Source organism: Arvicanthis niloticus (genome assembly GCF_011762505.2).
Source record: "Arvicanthis niloticus isolate mArvNil1 chromosome Y unlocalized genomic scaffold, mArvNil1.pat.X SUPER_Y_unloc_2, whole genome shotgun sequence".
In the NCBI taxonomy this organism is placed as follows: Eukaryota; Metazoa; Chordata; class Mammalia; order Rodentia; family Muridae; genus Arvicanthis; species Arvicanthis niloticus.
Window position 1 is genome coordinate 5,532,444 of NW_023044979.1, and position 18,289 is coordinate 5,550,732.

Here is an 18,289-nt window from a genome sequence, read left to right on the forward strand (position 1 = left end):
CTGTCACTGCAGATGACTGTGACTTGCAAATGCTTTACAACACTGATTATATTCATAAGGTTTCTCTCTTGTACCTGTTCTTTTATAATAATGGAGATGCTAAAGTTGTGAAAACTCTTTACCACATTGATCACATTCATGAAGTTTCTTCCAATGTGGGATCTTTTATGTTTTCGAGATTAGTGGAACATGCAAAGGCTTTAGCACAATGATTACGTTCATAGTTCTGTCAAATATGGGTTCTTTTATGTTTTTAGGAAAAATCCTTATGGAAAGGCTTTCACCACAATGATCACATTCATTGGTTTCTTTCCAATATAGGTTCTCTTATGCTTTTGGAAACAAAAACTTTGTGAACAGGCTTTTACTATCTGAATTACATTCAAATAGTTTCTCTCCAGTATGTGATCATTTATGTCTTTGGAACCTTCTCACTTATAAATTGTTTTTTCCACATTGACTACATAACTAAGGTTTCTCTCTGGTATGTTTTCTTTTATGTCTTTGGAGATTAACTTTTTGTGTAAAGCCTTTACCACATTGATTACATTGATAATGTTACTCTCCTGTATGTGTTCTTAAATGTATGTGGAGAAGACTATGACTTGAAAAAGATTTAGCACATTGATTACATTCATTATGTTTCTCTCTGGTATGTTTTCTTTTATGTCTTTGGAGATGACTGTGACATGAAAAGGCTTTACCACATTGATCACATTCATAATTTCTCTCTAGTATGTGTCCTTTTATGCACTTGGAGATGAATTTGTTGTTTAAAGCCTTTACCACATTGATTACATTGATAAGGTTTCTCTCCAGTATGTGTTCTTTTATGACTTTGGAGATGATTGTGACATGAAAAGGCTTTACCACATTGATTACATTGATAAGGTTTCTCTCCAGTATGTGTTCTTTTATGTCTTTGGAGATTACTGTGACTTGAAAAGGCTTTACCACATTGATTACATTCATAAGGTTTCTCTCCAGTATGTGTTCTTTTATGATATTGGAGACCATTGTGACGTGAAAAGGCTTTACCACATTGATTATATTCATAAGGTTTCTCTCTAGTATGTGTTCTTTTATGTCTTTGGAGACTACTGTGACGTGAAAAGGCTTTACCACATTGATTACATTCATAAGGTTTCTCTCCAGTATGTGTTCTTTTATGTATTTGGAGACTACTGTGATGTGAAAAGGCTTTACCACATTGATTACATTCATAAGGTTTCTCTCTAGTATGTGTCCTTTTATGCACTTGGAGATGAATTTGTCGTTTAAAGCCTTTACCACATTGATTACATTGATAAGGTTTCTCTCCAGTATGTGTTCTTTTATGACTTTGGAGATTACTGTGACTTGAAAAGGCTTTACCACATTGATTACATTCATAAGGTTTCTCTCCAGTATGTGATCTTCTATGATATCGGAGACCACTGTGACATGAAAAGGCTTTACCACATTGATTACATTCATAAGGTTTCTCCCCAGTATGTGTCCTTTTATGTCTTTGGAGACTACTGTGACATGAAAAGGCTTTACCACATTGATTACATTCATAAGGTTTCTCTCCAGTATGTGTTCTTTTATGACTTTGGAGATGATTGTGACATGAAAAGGCTTTACCACACTGATTACATTCATAAGGTTTCTCTTTAGTATGTGTCCTTTTATGCACTTGGAGATGAATTTGTCGTTTAAAGCCTTTACCACATTGATTACATTGATAAGGTTTCTCTCCAGTATGTGTTCTTTTATGACTTTGGAGATAACTGTGACTTGAAAAGGCTTTACCACATTGATTACATTCATAAGGTTTCTCTCCAGTATGTGTTCTTCTATGATATCGGAGACCACTGTGACATGAAAAGGCTTTACCACATTGATTACATTCATAAGGTTTCTCTCCAGTATGTGTTCTTTTATGTCTTTGGAGACTACTGTGACGTGAAAAGGCTTTACCACATTGATTACATTCATAAGGTTTCTCTCTAGTATAACTTCTTTCATGCCTGCAACAGTAATGGGAACATGTGAAAGCTTTAACACATTCATTAGCCTGATCAATCATTTTATCAATATGAATAAATTTTACAGATGGTCTAATTATAAAGAACACTCAGATGATAAGGTTTTATCCCTTTGATGTTCATGGTTGTACTTGCTCACTGTGGGTTGCTTTACCTCTTTGAAAATGCCTGTGATGGTAAGACCATTTATTACATGGCTCACATTTATAAAATCCATATAAGATTTCTATATAATGTTTTTAACATGTCATAAGAAATATGGAATAACTCAGAGCATTAAAACACTGATTGCATTCTTAGTTTTTCCTGTAGTGTGCATCACAACACAGCAGTACTGTGAAACTGGATGAACAAAATAATTTACAAATTTCTAGTACTCATAGAGATTTTCTGCAGTGTGACTTTGAAGATGTCCTCAGTAAAGTCAGAAAACCAATTAATTGCAAACATCTATCATATTCAGAAAGTCTACCAAAGGCAGAATACTACATATCTTCTCATTGTTCTGAAGTAGATAAAGGTCCATTGTTCTTTTTTAGTATCTCTATGCTCACATGGTTTCATCCATTCTGACAATTGATACACCCATTAAAAAAGAAGAAGAAATGAAAGGTTTCTACATTGAATGCACACATATTGACTTTTGTTCATTGCAGACATGATTAATGTTTCTCCACGACAACATTCTTGACTCTCATAAACTGACCTTGCCATAAATGTAAAAGTTTCACTACAAGTATATGAGTATCAACAACTTTATCTTGGAGTATTTGCTTATTAGAAGGTTATGGATACATGTTTATCACTATTCAATGTGCAACACCTGAATATTATGAGACTATACAAATTGTTAGTTCCACAGCATACTTCTAATGGAGATACAACTCAAAGGAATTGCTTAAGGCATTGTTTCCTTCTTTTCTTTCCTACAGAATTGCATTGCAAACACAAATCAGATAACTGACATTGAGATACACAGTTTTGGGAGAATATTATAATCATAGCTACAATAAAATGATATTTTACACACTTGCTTTTTTTTAGAGCTTCCAGATCATATTAAACTTTCCTTACAGGCAATTTGTATAGCTTAAACATTAAAATTACCTTTCATGAAGTCTAGAAGTTTGATGTTGTTCTTCAGTATGATTGTCTTCCAAATTATAACCTGAAACCAAGGTACCAGAAAATAAATGATATGGTATTGGAATTAGGCAAAATTCAAGTTACTCTGAATTTTCACAGCAATGAACCTGATATATGCAACTCAATATTACTTGTTCTCTATCGAAATAAGAGATGATCATCAGTAACCCAGAAACATTTTTTCCTTATTTTGAGAAGCAAAAGAAAATTTACAGTCTTACCTATAGCAGTGAGGTTCCTGTAGGTCTCAAGCATCACATCTTTGTAGAGTTTCTTCTGGGAAGGATCCAGCAAATTCCACTCTTCCGCAGTGAAGTTCACATGCACATCTTCAAAACTCAGTGCTTCCTAAAATATAACATACATGTGTACAACACAAAGCCTGATACTGACGTCACTACTATAATTCGTGTGATTTCTCCACTTATTTGCTGACACACGAATTATAATATAATCACCATGTCAGTTTAGAAGAAACTTGAAATATTGACACTTGAACCCTTGACACAGGGTTCACCTGTGTCACTCCTGAACCCTTTCAATAGAATATAGCCTTGAAACACAAGGGATATGCTGGGGGAAACAGAACAACTGTACTGAGCACACATCTGAAAAGCTGTATGAACAATTACTAACTATAAAAGTGATGAGCAAGATGCATATATTTGCTCATGTCTTTAACCACAGAGGTACAGGCAGGTGTATGTCATTGAGCTGGATGCCAGCAGGGTCTATCCATTGAGTTTAGGGACAGCAAAAGTTACACGTTAAGAACATCACTCTGCTACAAAAATAAATCAGGAAACAGAAATGATAGAATGAACTCACAGTTCTTTACTGAAGTTTCTGCAAAGAATTAGACATTCACTGCTGTTCTGTATTCATCTTGCATAAACATGAAGTGAACCAGTTCAAACAGCAACATTAATTAAATTTTACTAGAAGTAAATTCATGTTTAAACAGTTAAAAATAGACAGATGAAAATATTATTAATGTATATTTTGATCAGAAATAAAGAACATAGTTCCGGAGACATAGCTCAGGAATTGAAAGATCTTGCTGGTCTTCCACATAATGGTGGTCAATTTCTAGCAGACACATGTGGACCAACTCCTGTCCATTTCATCAAGATCAGGAGTTCTGAGGCCATCTTCTGACAACAGTAAAAATGAGGCACACATGATATTCATATTCATCCACCCAGCCATAATACACTTATTTATTCAAAAATTTCACAACAAACATAAGAGTTAGGCAAAATATCATACACCTGCAATTCAATGAATCTGAAGCATCAGATAATATTGATGACAGGAGCATAAGCCATCCAGAGAAATAGAATATAATCTACATATTAGTCTGAATTTCAAAATTAAAGATATGAACAAAGAGCAGCACAAAAGCATGTGCTTATTGAACAAAAACATGTCAGAGGACTTATGTGGTTTCTATATCTAAAATCAGCACACTAAGTGCTTCACAGAGAAATTTGTTCTAGAAAACCAAAAACAGAATGAATAAAGTTAAAAATATAAAACTACCAGGTTTGCAAAATAGCATAGCACTGAACAGCAAATGTGTGCACAGTATCTTATGTGATTGAGGGACAGAGTCCAAATGGGGAATGTATGGACGCATGAGAAGAAAGCTGAAGGATCCGGTTCAATCGCAACACTGGAGACAAGCAGAACAAAATTTATCCTGTGTAAAAGAAATGCAGAGATAAAGCTGGGGCAGAGACTGAAGGAATGGACAATGAAAACTCACTCAATTGGAGACACACATGGACAAGCTCCAATCCATGACATTATTAAGGATACTCTGTGATGCTCCCACACAGGAGCCTTGCATAATTGTCCATTTTGAGGCTCTACCCAATAGCTGACTGAAGCAGAAGCTGTGATCCACAGTCAATAATTGCTTGGATTTTAGTAACTCTGATGGAAGAAATGGGGGAAGGATTGAAGGCCCCGTAGAGGACAGGAACTCCACAGGAAGACCAACAAAGTGAACTAACCTTGATCCTTGAAGACATTCAGAGACTGAGCCACAAACAATAACACACACAGGCTGGACATAGGACCCTGGCCCATAAGTAGCAGATGTGCAACTCAGTCTTCATGATGGTCCTCCAACTACTGTAGCACAGCTGTCCCTAAAGCTGCTGTCTGTCATTGGAATCTGTTCCCATAACTGGGCTGCCACATCTGGCCTCAGTGGAGAGGATGCATCTAACCCAATAGAGACTTGATACACCGTCATGGATACCCAGGGGGCCACACCCTCTCAAAGGACAAACAGAAGATACAGGAGGGATTCTGTGAAGGCAGGTGACCTAGAGTAGGGACTGCACTAATTCAGAGCCATTTTATTTATAACAACTTAAAACTGGAAAGAATCCAGATGCCACTCAACCAAAATATGGATATGGAAAATGTGGTTCATTTACAAAATGAAACATTGTTCAGCTATTAAATACAAAGACATCATGAATTTTGCAGGCAAATGGATACAGCTAAATACTATCATCTCCGTGAGGTAACCTAGATTTAATAGCAGCAAAATAACCCTTTGATACTATGTTGTTGTTCTAACTTGCTACTCTGCTGCTGTGATTGAATCCTCTAAGCAAAAGCCTCTCAGGTAATAAGTGGTTGTTGTACATGGTTCTAACAGATCAGTCCATTATTTTGGGAGCTTAGATTAGAAACTGAAGGCAAAAAGCATGGACAAACACTGTCTCCTGGCTTGCTCTCTTGCTTGGTCACTGTCTCAAGCTCAGCCTGCTCTCTCATCCAGCCCAGGACCACTTGCTTAGGGATATTGCCATCCTCAGTGGAAGAGCCTTCCTAATCAATCATCAACACTATCTCTCACAGACATAGCAACCAGCCATTCTGATAAGGGCACACCCTCGATTGAGGCTCCTTCAGATGACTGTAGCTCTGAAATGCTGAGAACTTAAGACAACTATGACACAGATACAATAATAAATGAGGAAGTTGTAAGAACACAAAACCAATGATTTAACCATATCAATACAGGAGGCTCAGCCACCACATGAGGTACTTTCAGATGTGGCTGAGGGAGGACAAAGTGGGGATGGCATGTGGCACAGAGCAGGGAAGGATACACTGGAATGGGGAACTCAGAGGCTGTGCTGACCTGGGGTGAAGTGTCTTTAAACCTGGGATCCCAAGGGAGTGCTACCAAAGATTTGGCTAAAACAGCTGGAAGGTGGATAGAGAAAAAGATTGTCTCACAGACCTGGAAATGGCCTCCCCAAAGGACAGGATCTCTGGTCCAAGGAAGATATGCTAACTCTGTCAGAATGAAAAACAACCTTCCATCTAATGACAACTCCAAAACTACAGAGTCACATATGGACTGGGCAGAGGGTAGAATGGGGGTGAGGAAAAAAAACTCATGGTTTTTGTCCTTTCCACCCTGTAAAACTCGGTAGAAAGAAAGAAAGAAAGAAAGAAAGAAAGAAAGAAAGAAAGAAAGAAAGAAAGAAAGATAGATTGTGCCCTGGATGCTGTCAGGAAGAGTTTTCTGTCATGGACTAGTCAATGGGTCTTAGTTTTGTTGGTAAGAAGGGTTTAACCCAAGTTGAGGGGTCAGTAACTAAATCAATTGGAATGGAAACAGTCTAATTTCCTCTCTCAGTCACATAATAATAAAGTGACACATATAACAGACAGCCACAAGGGGGCAGTAAAGGCTACCCAGCAGATTCCTCCACTTGGACAGAAGAGACAATGAAGGCAGGATGGCAGCTGTGAGCCCTGTAGAAGGGCTCCAAGTCTGCTCTAACCTTCCCAGAAATTAAGACCAGAGGAACACAGTCCACTATACCAGGCTCTGGAACATCTTTGCAGCACTTTGGGCCTGCGACTCTCCAGCGTATCCACTGTAGCAGGGTTTGGTTCCACGTTCAATTTAGTTACCTCCCTCTACATATACTGAAGAAAAATCTGAAAACCAAGGCACACAGACACAATTCTGGCAGACAAGCCACTGACATAGAAACAATGGTTCATTGTAACAACCGGCCTTTCAATCCTTTAGTTGGGAGTTCTGAGAGTCTTGGGTTTCTAGTTAATGCACCAAGATGTTATGTCCAAGTCACAGAGACCCCGATGACAAACAAGGAGCCTGTTGTGATGCAAACACATGGAGGTCTTTATTATGAGCTTTGTAATAAGGATTCTCGCCAGTCAGCCTCACATGAGATTTAAACTGAGAGACCATTCTAGGGGTGCTGGGTATTTATTGTAGTTGCAACAAGATTGGGACATTAACATACAGGTCAGTAACTTAATATTTTAAAAACTACATGTCTGGTATAATCTGCAAGAATCAATCAAAGGGGCAAAAAAATTTGACAACCATGATGGGTAGACTAACTTTTCTCTGTAAGTTGTATTAGTTATCTTTATATAGCTTAACCCTGCAGTTGTACCTTGATTGGCTGTTGACAATGGAGGTTTGTAATAGGATGTTTCCTCAAGTGAACTTTGTGCACTCTCAGAAACAGAACTGTTTGGGCTTTACAAACTCATCTTTGTGCCTGAGGAACTTATTGTTGAAAGATGCTCCTGTTCAACCACAAGCCATGGCAGTAGAAAAGGTAGTTTATCCAAAGACCTGCCTCACCATCTGTTACTGCAGATCCTAATATCAGTTGCACTTACTCTGAGACAGAATACAAGTGGAAGTTGCCTCTCACCCTGTGTATGCCTCTTATAGGTAAAATAGACAATGCCCACCTGCCCTTCCTTTCCTGCCTCATTCCTGTGTCTCAGCCCCACTTGGGCAGACAGTTCCTGTTCAACCACATGCTTTACCTGCCAGGACACAGGTAAGCTTTCTATAGATCTACCACACTGTCTGTTATCCCAGATGCAATGATCACAATTTCCCCTAGCACTGTACTAAACACCAGAGACAGCTTTACCTCTGTCCTGACTATGTCTCCCTGTGGTTGCTAAGATCATCTCTTCCTGCCCAACTCTTCTCCCTGCTCCCAACATTACCCAGCATTCCCCATTGAGCATACCCACCAAACAGGCCAGTAAAAAAGGCAAAACTCAGGAAAATTTTTCTGTAAATCCAGACATCAAACAGTAACCCAGGAACAAAATTTCCACCCAAGCAAGACAAATCAAGAAATCAGTACCTAAATCAATAATCACTTCAAACCCAGAGGAATAGACACCAGCATAGGAATATAATAAATAATAACCAGGAAAATATGTCACCAAGAAATCCAAGCTATCCTATCACTGCAGGTCCTGAGAAATAAAAACATGCAACAGATATGGTACAAAAGAGGTTGTTTAGCCAGGCAGTGGTGGTGCACGCCTTTAGTCCCAGCACTTGGGAGGCAGAGGCAGGTGAGTTTCTGAGTTCAAGGCCAGCCTGGTCTACATAGTGAGTTCCAGGACAGCCAGGCTTACACAGTGAAGCCCTGTCTCAAAAAACAAACAAACAAAAAAGACATTGTTTGGAAGAAGGGAGATGAGTGAGAACCTGGAGAAGGCATTAAGGCAGGAAAGTGCACCTGCAGACAGGCAGACAGACAGGGAGAAGAGAGAGAGACCTGAGAGTAAAAAAAGAGAATAGAGATGGGCATATGCAGAGAACAGAGACAGGGAACACACATAGATAGCAGCTGTAGCTGGTCTTCTGTGTATATAACAAGCACACGTGACAACAGCAGCAGGTGATGGAGGCAGGGAATGACTTAAGCAGTTGCTAAGTCCCTGAGAGAAAGCCATTGAAATTGCCTGTGATCTGATAACTACAGGGACAAGGTTCACCCAGGGAACAGGAAAGGAAGAAAGAGTCTCAGATATTAAGGATGTATAAAACTAAATGGATACATTGTTCAAAAAATGTGGATACTAAAATTTTCCTGGCAATAAACAACCAAGAATTCCTCAACATGTGAGAAGAGAAAAACTACAGATAATTGAAGTAGGAGAAAGAAGAATTTCAGCCCAAAGGTCTAGAAAATATTTTCAATGATATCATAAAGGGAAAATTTCATAAACCAAAGAATATGCCTGTTAATGTGCAAGAAGCATCAAAAAAAAAAAAAACCCCAACAGATTGTAGAAAAAAAGTCCCTTAACCACATAATAATCAAACACTAAACATAAAAAATAAAGCAATATAAAAAACTGCAACAGAAAAAAAATTAACAAAAACTAAACAAAACAAAAACAAGTAAGGTATGAAGACAGAGCTGTTAGATTTATGCCTATCTTCTAAAAAACAGGTTTTGTTTGTTTATTTCTTTGTTTGTTTGTTTGTTTTTGAGACAGGGTTTCTCTGTGTAGTCTTGGCTGTCCTGGAACTCACTCTATAGACCAGGCTGGGTTCAAACTCAAAAATCTGCCTGCCTTTGCCTCCCAAGTGCTGGGATTAAAGGCGTGAGCCACCACTGCCCAGCTATGCCTGTCTTTCTAATGTATATTATAAAAGACAAAATGGCTTGGACACATGTGCTATAGAGTCAGAGAAATCACTCGTTTCTACAAGAAAGTAACTGGTCCAAATGTTTTGGGGAGATTCAGAATCAGCCATGACAGTGAAGGTACTCAGAGATTACGTCCTGATCTAACTAACGGGAGGAGCATCACCAGGGACCTCACATGTGGTCACACCTGGCTGATTTTTCCATGCAGCCCCAGAGACGACCCAGCACCCCAGCTCCCACTGCTCAGCCGCCTGCCCCTACCCATTGTGGGCAGTGATCCTGTGCTCACCATGAGGAGATTGCAGAGCTTCCCTGAGGTCTCCACACAGCACCCACAGCAGAGTTCAGAGCAGGACACAGAGAGCCACTTAAGACTGCACAGGAACAGTGAACTTGCAGACTGGCATCCAGAACAATCCACCTCCTTGTCTGATTGGCAGGTCTGCTTGGAAGCATTGATTGGCCAGTGAGTCTTACCACTCCTCAAGGTTAAAGTGTGCTTTTGAACATGAAAGACAGCATTCAAACAACAAAACAAAAGCAGACAATTAACACACGTGAGCAGCAAGCAACAAAACAAAAACAGAGTTGAGTTCAGGCTCACTTAATTCTTGCCACATTTTCATTAACATGACTTACCTTTCTTGATGCAGCAGATTCCAGTGGTAACAACCTTCATTTCACTTCTGAATGTTTGCCAGATCTTTCTTCCAGCAAGGTCCCTCACTAGATCTCTCTTCTTCCTGCTCCACATTGGGTGCCAAAAAATGTTACGACCCGAGCAAAATGTTGAGGCCCAGGCTGCCCAGCTGTAATCTCTAAAGAATCTCCCTAAAGAGTATCTCTAAAGAGTCTGATTCTCTGCCGTCTGCCTCTGCCTTTTATATGTTTCACTTCTAAGAAATGCCTCTAAGTCACACCTTTAATCATGCCCTTAGGTATTGTCTATAAATCTGATCTCTAGGTCACACTGTTAACTCACACACCTTTAATCTCACACACCTTTAATCTCACACACCCAAGTAAAGTCCTGGGTATCCAAAGCAAGATGTTATCAGAGTGTGCTCAGCTGTTGTAGGCTATTGTAATACAAGTCTCTTGTCAGGGTATATGGCTCAAGATGGCTGCAAAGCTGATAGCCACTTTCTGCTAAAAGTCGGCTCCCAACAGATGTGGGATAAAAAATTAGTCAACCTGAATCCTACTCTCTGTTTTGGTTTGCTTCAAGAAAGGTAATGAAAAGGAACAAGAAATTAGTCAGCCTGAATTCAACTCTCTGTTTTAGTTTTGTTTTCTGTTCACATGTGTTAATTTTCTGCTTTTGTTCTTGCATGTTGTCTTTTTTGTTCAAAATAAAAGGAAGCATAAGTTAGAATCCAAAATACAACCAAAGGGTGATGAAAATTTGTCAGAGCCAGATTGTGCTGACCAAGAGGAAGAGGAAGTCAAATTTTATGACACTGAAATGCCCTCTACCTATGTGTCTCCACCTCCAAGTGCTCCCCTAATGGAGACAATGGTTGTTGATCCCAAAAAAGAGTTACAGGACACAATTTCTACCCTTAAACAACTGATAGAGTTAGAAAAAGAGTATCAGGACTTAAGTAATCAGTTTTAGAAATTAAGGACAGGGAAGAGGTCTCAAGAGATTAACTGTGAAAATCTCCCAGATTTTCACGTTCCTCAACCCAGTGTCCAAAGGCAGTCCCTATCCTCTAGCCTTAGTTCAGCTACAGATCAGCCAGAGGAGAGAAATGCTGAGCCTTTCACTGTATCAGAGACCAGAGACACTCAAAAGGTTGTTGGAGACATCACACAGGGTTTAATTTTCAAATTATTAAGGAATTAAAAATGCAGTATCAGAATACAGTGACACTGCTCCTTTTAGTCTTGCAATTTTAGAGTTTGTTGCAGAGGAGTGGCTGACTCCTAGTAATTGGAATACATTAGTGAGAGAAGTTCTTAGTGGTGGAGATTATCTTATTTGGAAATCAGAGTATCATGAGAATTGTAAAGAGACAGCTAGGAGAAACATTCAGGCAGGCAATGGTTGATCCTTTGATTCCTTAGTAGGAGAAAGGCAATTTGCTTGTAGTGATAACCAGATGCAATATGACCCAGGTTTATATGCTCAAATTCAAAATGCAGCCATGAAGGCTTGGCATAAACTTCCAGTAAAGGGAGACCCTGGTGCATCATTAACAACAGTCAGGCAAGGACCTGATGAGCGATTTTCTGACTTTTTTCATAAATTAATGACAACAGCAGGGAGGATTTTTGGTAATGCAGAGGCAGGCATAGATTATGTGAAACAACTTGCATATGAAAATGCTAATCCTGCCTGCCAAGCAGCCATTAGGCCTTATAGGAAAAAGACAGACCTTACAGGGTATATTAGACTCTGTTCTGACATAGGTCTCTCTTACCAACAGGGCTTAGCTATGGCAGCTGCCATGCAAGGACAATCAGTAAGAGATTTTTTGGCAAGTAAAGACAGAAAGGCATGGTTTAAATGTGGCAAGCATGGACACTTTGCTAGAGATTGCAAGGTAGAAAATGAGTTAAGCCAGAGACAGCCCGGAAAACAGCCCAGGCTATGCCCACTTTGTAAACGTGGAAGGCATTGGGCTAGTGATTGTATGTCTAAACAGGATGCACAAGGTAACACCCTTTCCCATAATCAGGGAAACAGCAACAGGAGCCAGCTCCAGGCCCCTAACCGACACAAGCCAAAACAGGCTTATGGAGCAGTCAGAGTCCTACCGGCAAACACCAATCCCTTTCTGAACTTAGTCGAGCAACACCAGGAAGCACAGAACTGGACCTCAGTTCTGCCACCCACACAGTATTAACCCCAGAAATGGGACCTCAGGCCTTACCCACTGGAGTGTTTGGACTGCTCTATCCAAATGTGTTTGGCCTGATAGTGGGAAGAAGCAGTGCTACTATGCAGGGACTACAAATTTTTCCTGGAGTTATAGATAATGATTATCAGGGTGAGATTAAGGTAATGCCACAGGCAATTCAGAATATAGTCACCATTCCTACAGGAAAGAGGATAGCTCAACTATTGTTATTTCCATTGTACCCTACTAATCACAAATATAAAAATCCTACAAGAGGGAATCAAGGTTTTGGTTCCTTTGATGGATACTGGGTACAGCCTAGAGTTAAACAAAAACCTATGATGACAATTTGGCTAGATGGAAAGGCATTCCAAGGCTTGATTGGCACAGACACAATAATAAATGAAGTTGTTACAACACAAACCAATGATTTAATGATATCAATTACAGGAGCCTCTGCCACCACAAAAGGGAGTTGAACTTGTGGCTGAGAAAGGACAAAATAGGGAGGTGACCTGGCTCAGAGCAGGGAAGGATACACTGGAATGGGGATCTCAGAGGCTATGCTGACCTGGGGTAAGTTTCTTTAACGCTGAGTTTCCCAGGCCAGTGCTAGAGAAGATGAGGCTAAAGTAGCTGGAAGGGGAACCGAAAATCAGATTGTACCACACAACTGGAAATGACCACCGACAAAAGACAAGACCTCTGGTCCAAGGAAGATATGCTAACTTTGTGAGAATCCATGAAGAATGATGACCTTGCATCTTAAGACAGCTCCAAGTTCAAAACTACACAGTCACATATGAACTGGGCAGAGGGTAGTTCAGGAGGTGGAAAATGAGGTCTTTGTCTTTCTACCCTTTAAAATAAGGTAGGCAGAGCCCGATTTGGCCCTGGATGCTGTCTCAAAGAAGTCTCTGTCATGGACTAGTCAATGGGTCTAGGTTGTTAAGAAGGATTTAACCCAAGGTGTGGAGCTAGTAAGTAAATCGATTACGGTGGAGTCTGTCTCATTTCCTCAGTGAGAGAATAACAAAGTACTACACACAAAATAAACAGCCACAAGGGGGGTCGTCAATGCTACCCAGCAAATTCCTCCACTTGGACAGAGGAGAAAATGAAGACAGGATGGCAGCTGTGAGGCCTGTCAGGGTTCAAAGTCTGCTCTAATCTTCAAAGAAATTAAGAAATTGGAAATTTAAAAAGAAAATTGTCATCTGCCTCCACACATACTCAAGAAAAACCTGAAAACCAAGGCACACAATCTCAAATCTGGCAGACAAACCACTGACACAGAAACAACAGTGGTAAGGAAAAAAAAAAGCCAGGCAGTGGCGGCGCACACCTTTAATCCCAGCACTTGGGAGGCAGAGGCAGGTGTATTTGAGTTCGAAGCCAGCCTGGTCTACAGAGTGAGTTCCAGGAAAGCTAGGGCTACACAGAGAAACCCTGTCTCAAAAAAAAAAAAAAAGAAAGAAAAGACAACAGTGGTGCATCTTAAACACTGGCCTTTCAGTCCTTTAGTTGGGAGTCCTGAGGGTCTTGGGGTTCCAGTCAATGCATTAAGAGGTTATGTCCAAGTCACAGAGACCCAACAAGCAACAAGGAGCCCATTGCAATGCAAACACATGGAGGTCTTTATTATGAGTTCTCTAATAAGGATTCTTACCAGTCAGCCTCACATGAGATCGAAAGTGACCAACCATGTCTCAGGGTGCAGGGTATTTATTATAGATACATCAAGATTGGGACATTAACATGCAGGTCAGCAGCTTAATATTTTTAAAACTGCATGACTGCATAATCTGCAGGAACCAATCAAGGGGGCAAAACCATCTGACAACCATGATGGGTAGACTAACTTTTTCTCTGTAAGGTGTATTAGTTATCTATATGTAGCTTAACCCTGCAGTTGTACCTTGACTGGCTGTTGACAAGGTGGGCTTTTCATAGGATGTTTGCTCAAATGGACTTTGTGCACTCTCAGAAACAGAATTGATTGGGTTTACAAACTCATCTTTGTACCTGAGGTCCTGATTACTGAAAGATGCTCTGTTCAACCACAAGCCATGCATGGCAGTAGAAAAGGTAGTTTGTCCAAAGACCTGCCTCACTATCTGTTACTGCACTGTCTGAAACTGTTTTCTGGAGCAGGTACCCCACAGCTCTGGAATCTCAAAATATTAGTGTTTCAAAGGTAACTTCAATATTAGAGCTTCTTGTTCCAGTATTTGGGATCCACACATGATCCTCTGTGCTCCCCAAAGAGATTGGGTCACTTCACCAGCTTTCCATCTATAACTCTTGAGGTTCTGCTTGACTCCACTTTACTGCTGCTGCTGTTCTGTCTGCTCATCCCATGGGACTGACATCTTCAATATGCTGGGTTCTTCCCCTGCGACTAGGATTCACTGTTTTCCTCTCATACACTCCCTTCATTGGGCCAAGCCTTAGCTGCTCTGCATGAGATTCATTTATGCCTAAAACCAATACCACCTGGGTGATTCTCGCACATGATCAATTCCAGGTGCACCACAAGGGACAACCTTGGCTATCTCTGGAACACAGCTTCTTTGTCCTCTCAGAAAACACTCACCAGAAATTTCACCTCAGAAATGCTGGTTTCTTCTTTGTCACCACTAATTTTAACTACAGCAACCAGCATCAACTGTTTCAGTTGTCCCTCCTATTCTTTCCTCTAAAAGCAGAGTCACATGGACAAAGAAGCTGAGTTCCTCTGCTTGCTTGGGCTGGAACATGGCCCCTTCTATTACATCATCACCAGCTTTATATTTTTCAACAACTTCACTGCTTAAGCTTGGCTGTCATGGATCTTACCCAGTTGATAAACCTTGAACTCAGAGGTCTGCATGGCTCTGTCTTCTGAATTCTGGGTAATACCCGTGTAACACTTTGCGTGTATCTAAGCTTTTCATTACCTAAAACTTGTTCTGTACCAGGATGAATTAAATGACACTCATCTCCTGGGATTTAAGGCTGTACCACCGCGCCTGTACTTAAGTACTTTACTTTATATCTTAAAATGAAAGCCCAGAATAGTAATCACAGTCCATTGACGGTCAGTTTCACACATACTGGTGACCCTTGTGTCCTCATAAAAAGGCTGACCAGGTGACAATTGAAAGATATAAAAATTTATAAAGGTTATGGGAAGTTTGTATGAACCCCTAGAGCTGAGCCAAGAATGTAGGCCAACTGGTTCACTAGCTCCAGGTTCCAGGAACCAGCTGACCACAAAGAAAGCAGAACTAAAAATACAGGTCAGCTGGGTTGTTCCAGGAACTGGCTGACCACAAAGTAGATGGTTGAGCAAGATTCAATTCCTGAGAAAAACATGTACAAGATGTTTCCCACATGACCGACTGAATGATGGGCTGGAACTTTCCACTATTTTTATGATACCCTTCCTTGGTTTCCCCTTCACACCCCCGGTTTGTGTTTTTTTTTTCCTTTAAATACCTTTCTCCCCCTGGCCTCCTAGTAGACACTGCTCATTATGAGTCTCGACCTCAGCTGAGCTGATTACTGAAAAAAAGCCTCTTGTGTCTTGTGAGTTACTGAGTGATTGCGATATCCTGAGACTAGAGTGAGGGTCTCCCCTCCTGGGGGTCTTTCAATAATAACGCCCAACACGATACAGTTCTCCTTTGTACAAGTCTGGGGGTGTGTCCATAGGTCCGCCAGCCAGTACCTGTAAGCAGCTCCAGTCAATACCCCTGCCTCAGATTCATGGGCAATCTTGGGCCTCCGCTTCCACCCGCCTGTCATGGTACCTGGAGGCTCCAGTCATCTCCCTGTCTGCAGCAGCCCTGCGGCGGGTGATCAGATTGCATAGCTTGGTCTGTGACATCAGAAGGAGGCCATGGATACCACCGGGACAGAGGTGCTTTTCCCGGAGTGTGATGGTGGCAATGGTTGTCTCGTGGTGCAGTCACTGGGCTCTGGTCGGGATTTTCATACATCATGCCTGTGCGACGGTCCAGCGCCTTCATGGGAAATGTAGTCTCCCAGGGGCCGCCATCTTTCTTTTTCCTCGTGGCCTCATGGGATATGTAGTTCGAAGGACAGCCGCCATATTGGATTGAGTTTAATGTGCGTGTGCATTTAGTTCTTTGACCGCCATTTTGGCAGGAGTCCTTATGGGAAATGTAGTCTCCAGCTTCTATCTCTGAGTAGCCCTGGCAGTCCCTGAACTCACTCTGTTGCCCAGGCTGGCCTTAAACTCAGAAATCTGCCTGCCTCTACCTCCTAAGTGCTGGGATTAAAGGCATGTGCCATCAATTATTGATCATTATTGGCTATTGATTAATATTGATTATTGATTAGCACTGTCTGCTGATTATCAAGATTATTGATCACTTTTGGTTATTGACTAGTATTGAATATTGGCCATCAATTAGTATTGATTATTGATTAACATGACTATTGATCATTATTCCATCACCATCCCCCTGCCTCTGCCTCCCGAGTGCTGGGATTAAAAGCCACCACTGCCCAGCTACACCTGTCTTCTTTGTTTGGTATTTTGTTGGTTTGTTTGTTTTGAGACAGGGTTCCTCTGTGTAGCCCTGGCAGACAAGCCACTGACACAAAAACAATGTTGGATCTTAACAACTGGCCTTTCAATCCTTTAGTTGGGAGTCCTGAGGGTCTTGGGTCAATGCACCAAGATGTTACGTCCAAGTCACAGAGACCACAATGACCAACAAGGAGCCTATTGCAATGCAATCACATGGAGGTCTTTATTATGAGCTCTTTAATAAGGATTCTCACCAGTCAGCCTCACATGAGATCAAAACTGAGAGTCTAGAGGTGCTGGGTATTTATTGTAGTTACAGCAAGATTAAGACATTAATACACAGGTCAGCAACTTAATATTTTAAAAACTACATGTCTGGCATAATCTGCAGGAACCAATCAAGGGAGTAAAACCATATGACAACCATGATGGGTAGACTAACTTTATTCTGTAAGGTGTATTAATTATCTATATGTAGCTTAACCCTGCAGTTGTACCTTGACTGGCTGTTGACTAGGAGGGCTTGTCATAGGATGTTTGCTCAAGTGGACTTTGTGCACTCTCAGAAACAGAATTGATTGTGCTTTACAAACTCATCTTTGTGCCTGAGGTCCTGATTATTGAAAGATGCTCCTGTTCAACCACAAGCCATGCATGGCAGTAGAAAAGGTACTTTGTCCAAAGACCTGCCTCACTATCTGTTACTGCAGATCCTAATATCAGTTGCACTTACTCTGAGACAGAATACCAGTGGAAGTTGCCTCTCCCCCTCTGCATGCCTCTTATAGGTAAGATAGACAAACCCCACCTGCCCTTCCTTTCCTGCCTCATCCCTGTGTCTCAGCCTCACTTGTGCAGACATTTCCTGTTCAACCACATGCTTTACCTGCCAAGACACAAGGTAAGGTTTCTATAGATCTACCACACTATTTGTTATCCCAGATGCAATGATCACAATTTCCCCTAGCACTGTACTAAACACCAGAGGCAGCTTTACCTCTGTCCTGACTATGTCTGCCTGTGGATGCTAAGATCATCTCTTCCTGCCCAACTCTTCTCCCTGCTCCCAACATTTGCAAGCATTTCCTCTTGAGCATACCCACCAAACATGTCAGTAAAGGAGGCAACACTCAGGCAACTTTCTCTGTAAATCCAGACATCAAACAGCAACCCAGGAACAAAACTCCCACCCAAGCAAGACAAATCCAGAAATCAGTACTGAGATAATAATCACTTCAA

The 18,289-nt window shown here is 40.9% G+C and overlaps 1 protein-coding gene across 1 annotated transcript in view; it reads right to left on the minus strand.

Annotated features, from left to right (window-relative positions):
- LOC143433957 (uncharacterized) overlaps positions 1–16,523 on the minus strand; it is a 39,114-nt gene extending 22,591 nt beyond the window's left edge. The window contains 5 exon segments of the mRNA XM_076928153.1: positions 705–733; positions 735–2,012; positions 3,138–3,198; positions 3,398–3,524; positions 16,305–16,523. Coding sequence (XP_076784268.1) covers positions 705–733; positions 735–2,012; positions 3,138–3,198; positions 3,398–3,524; positions 16,305–16,523 — 1,714 coding nt within the window.
- Between the last annotated feature and the right edge of the window lie 1,766 nt (positions 16,524–18,289).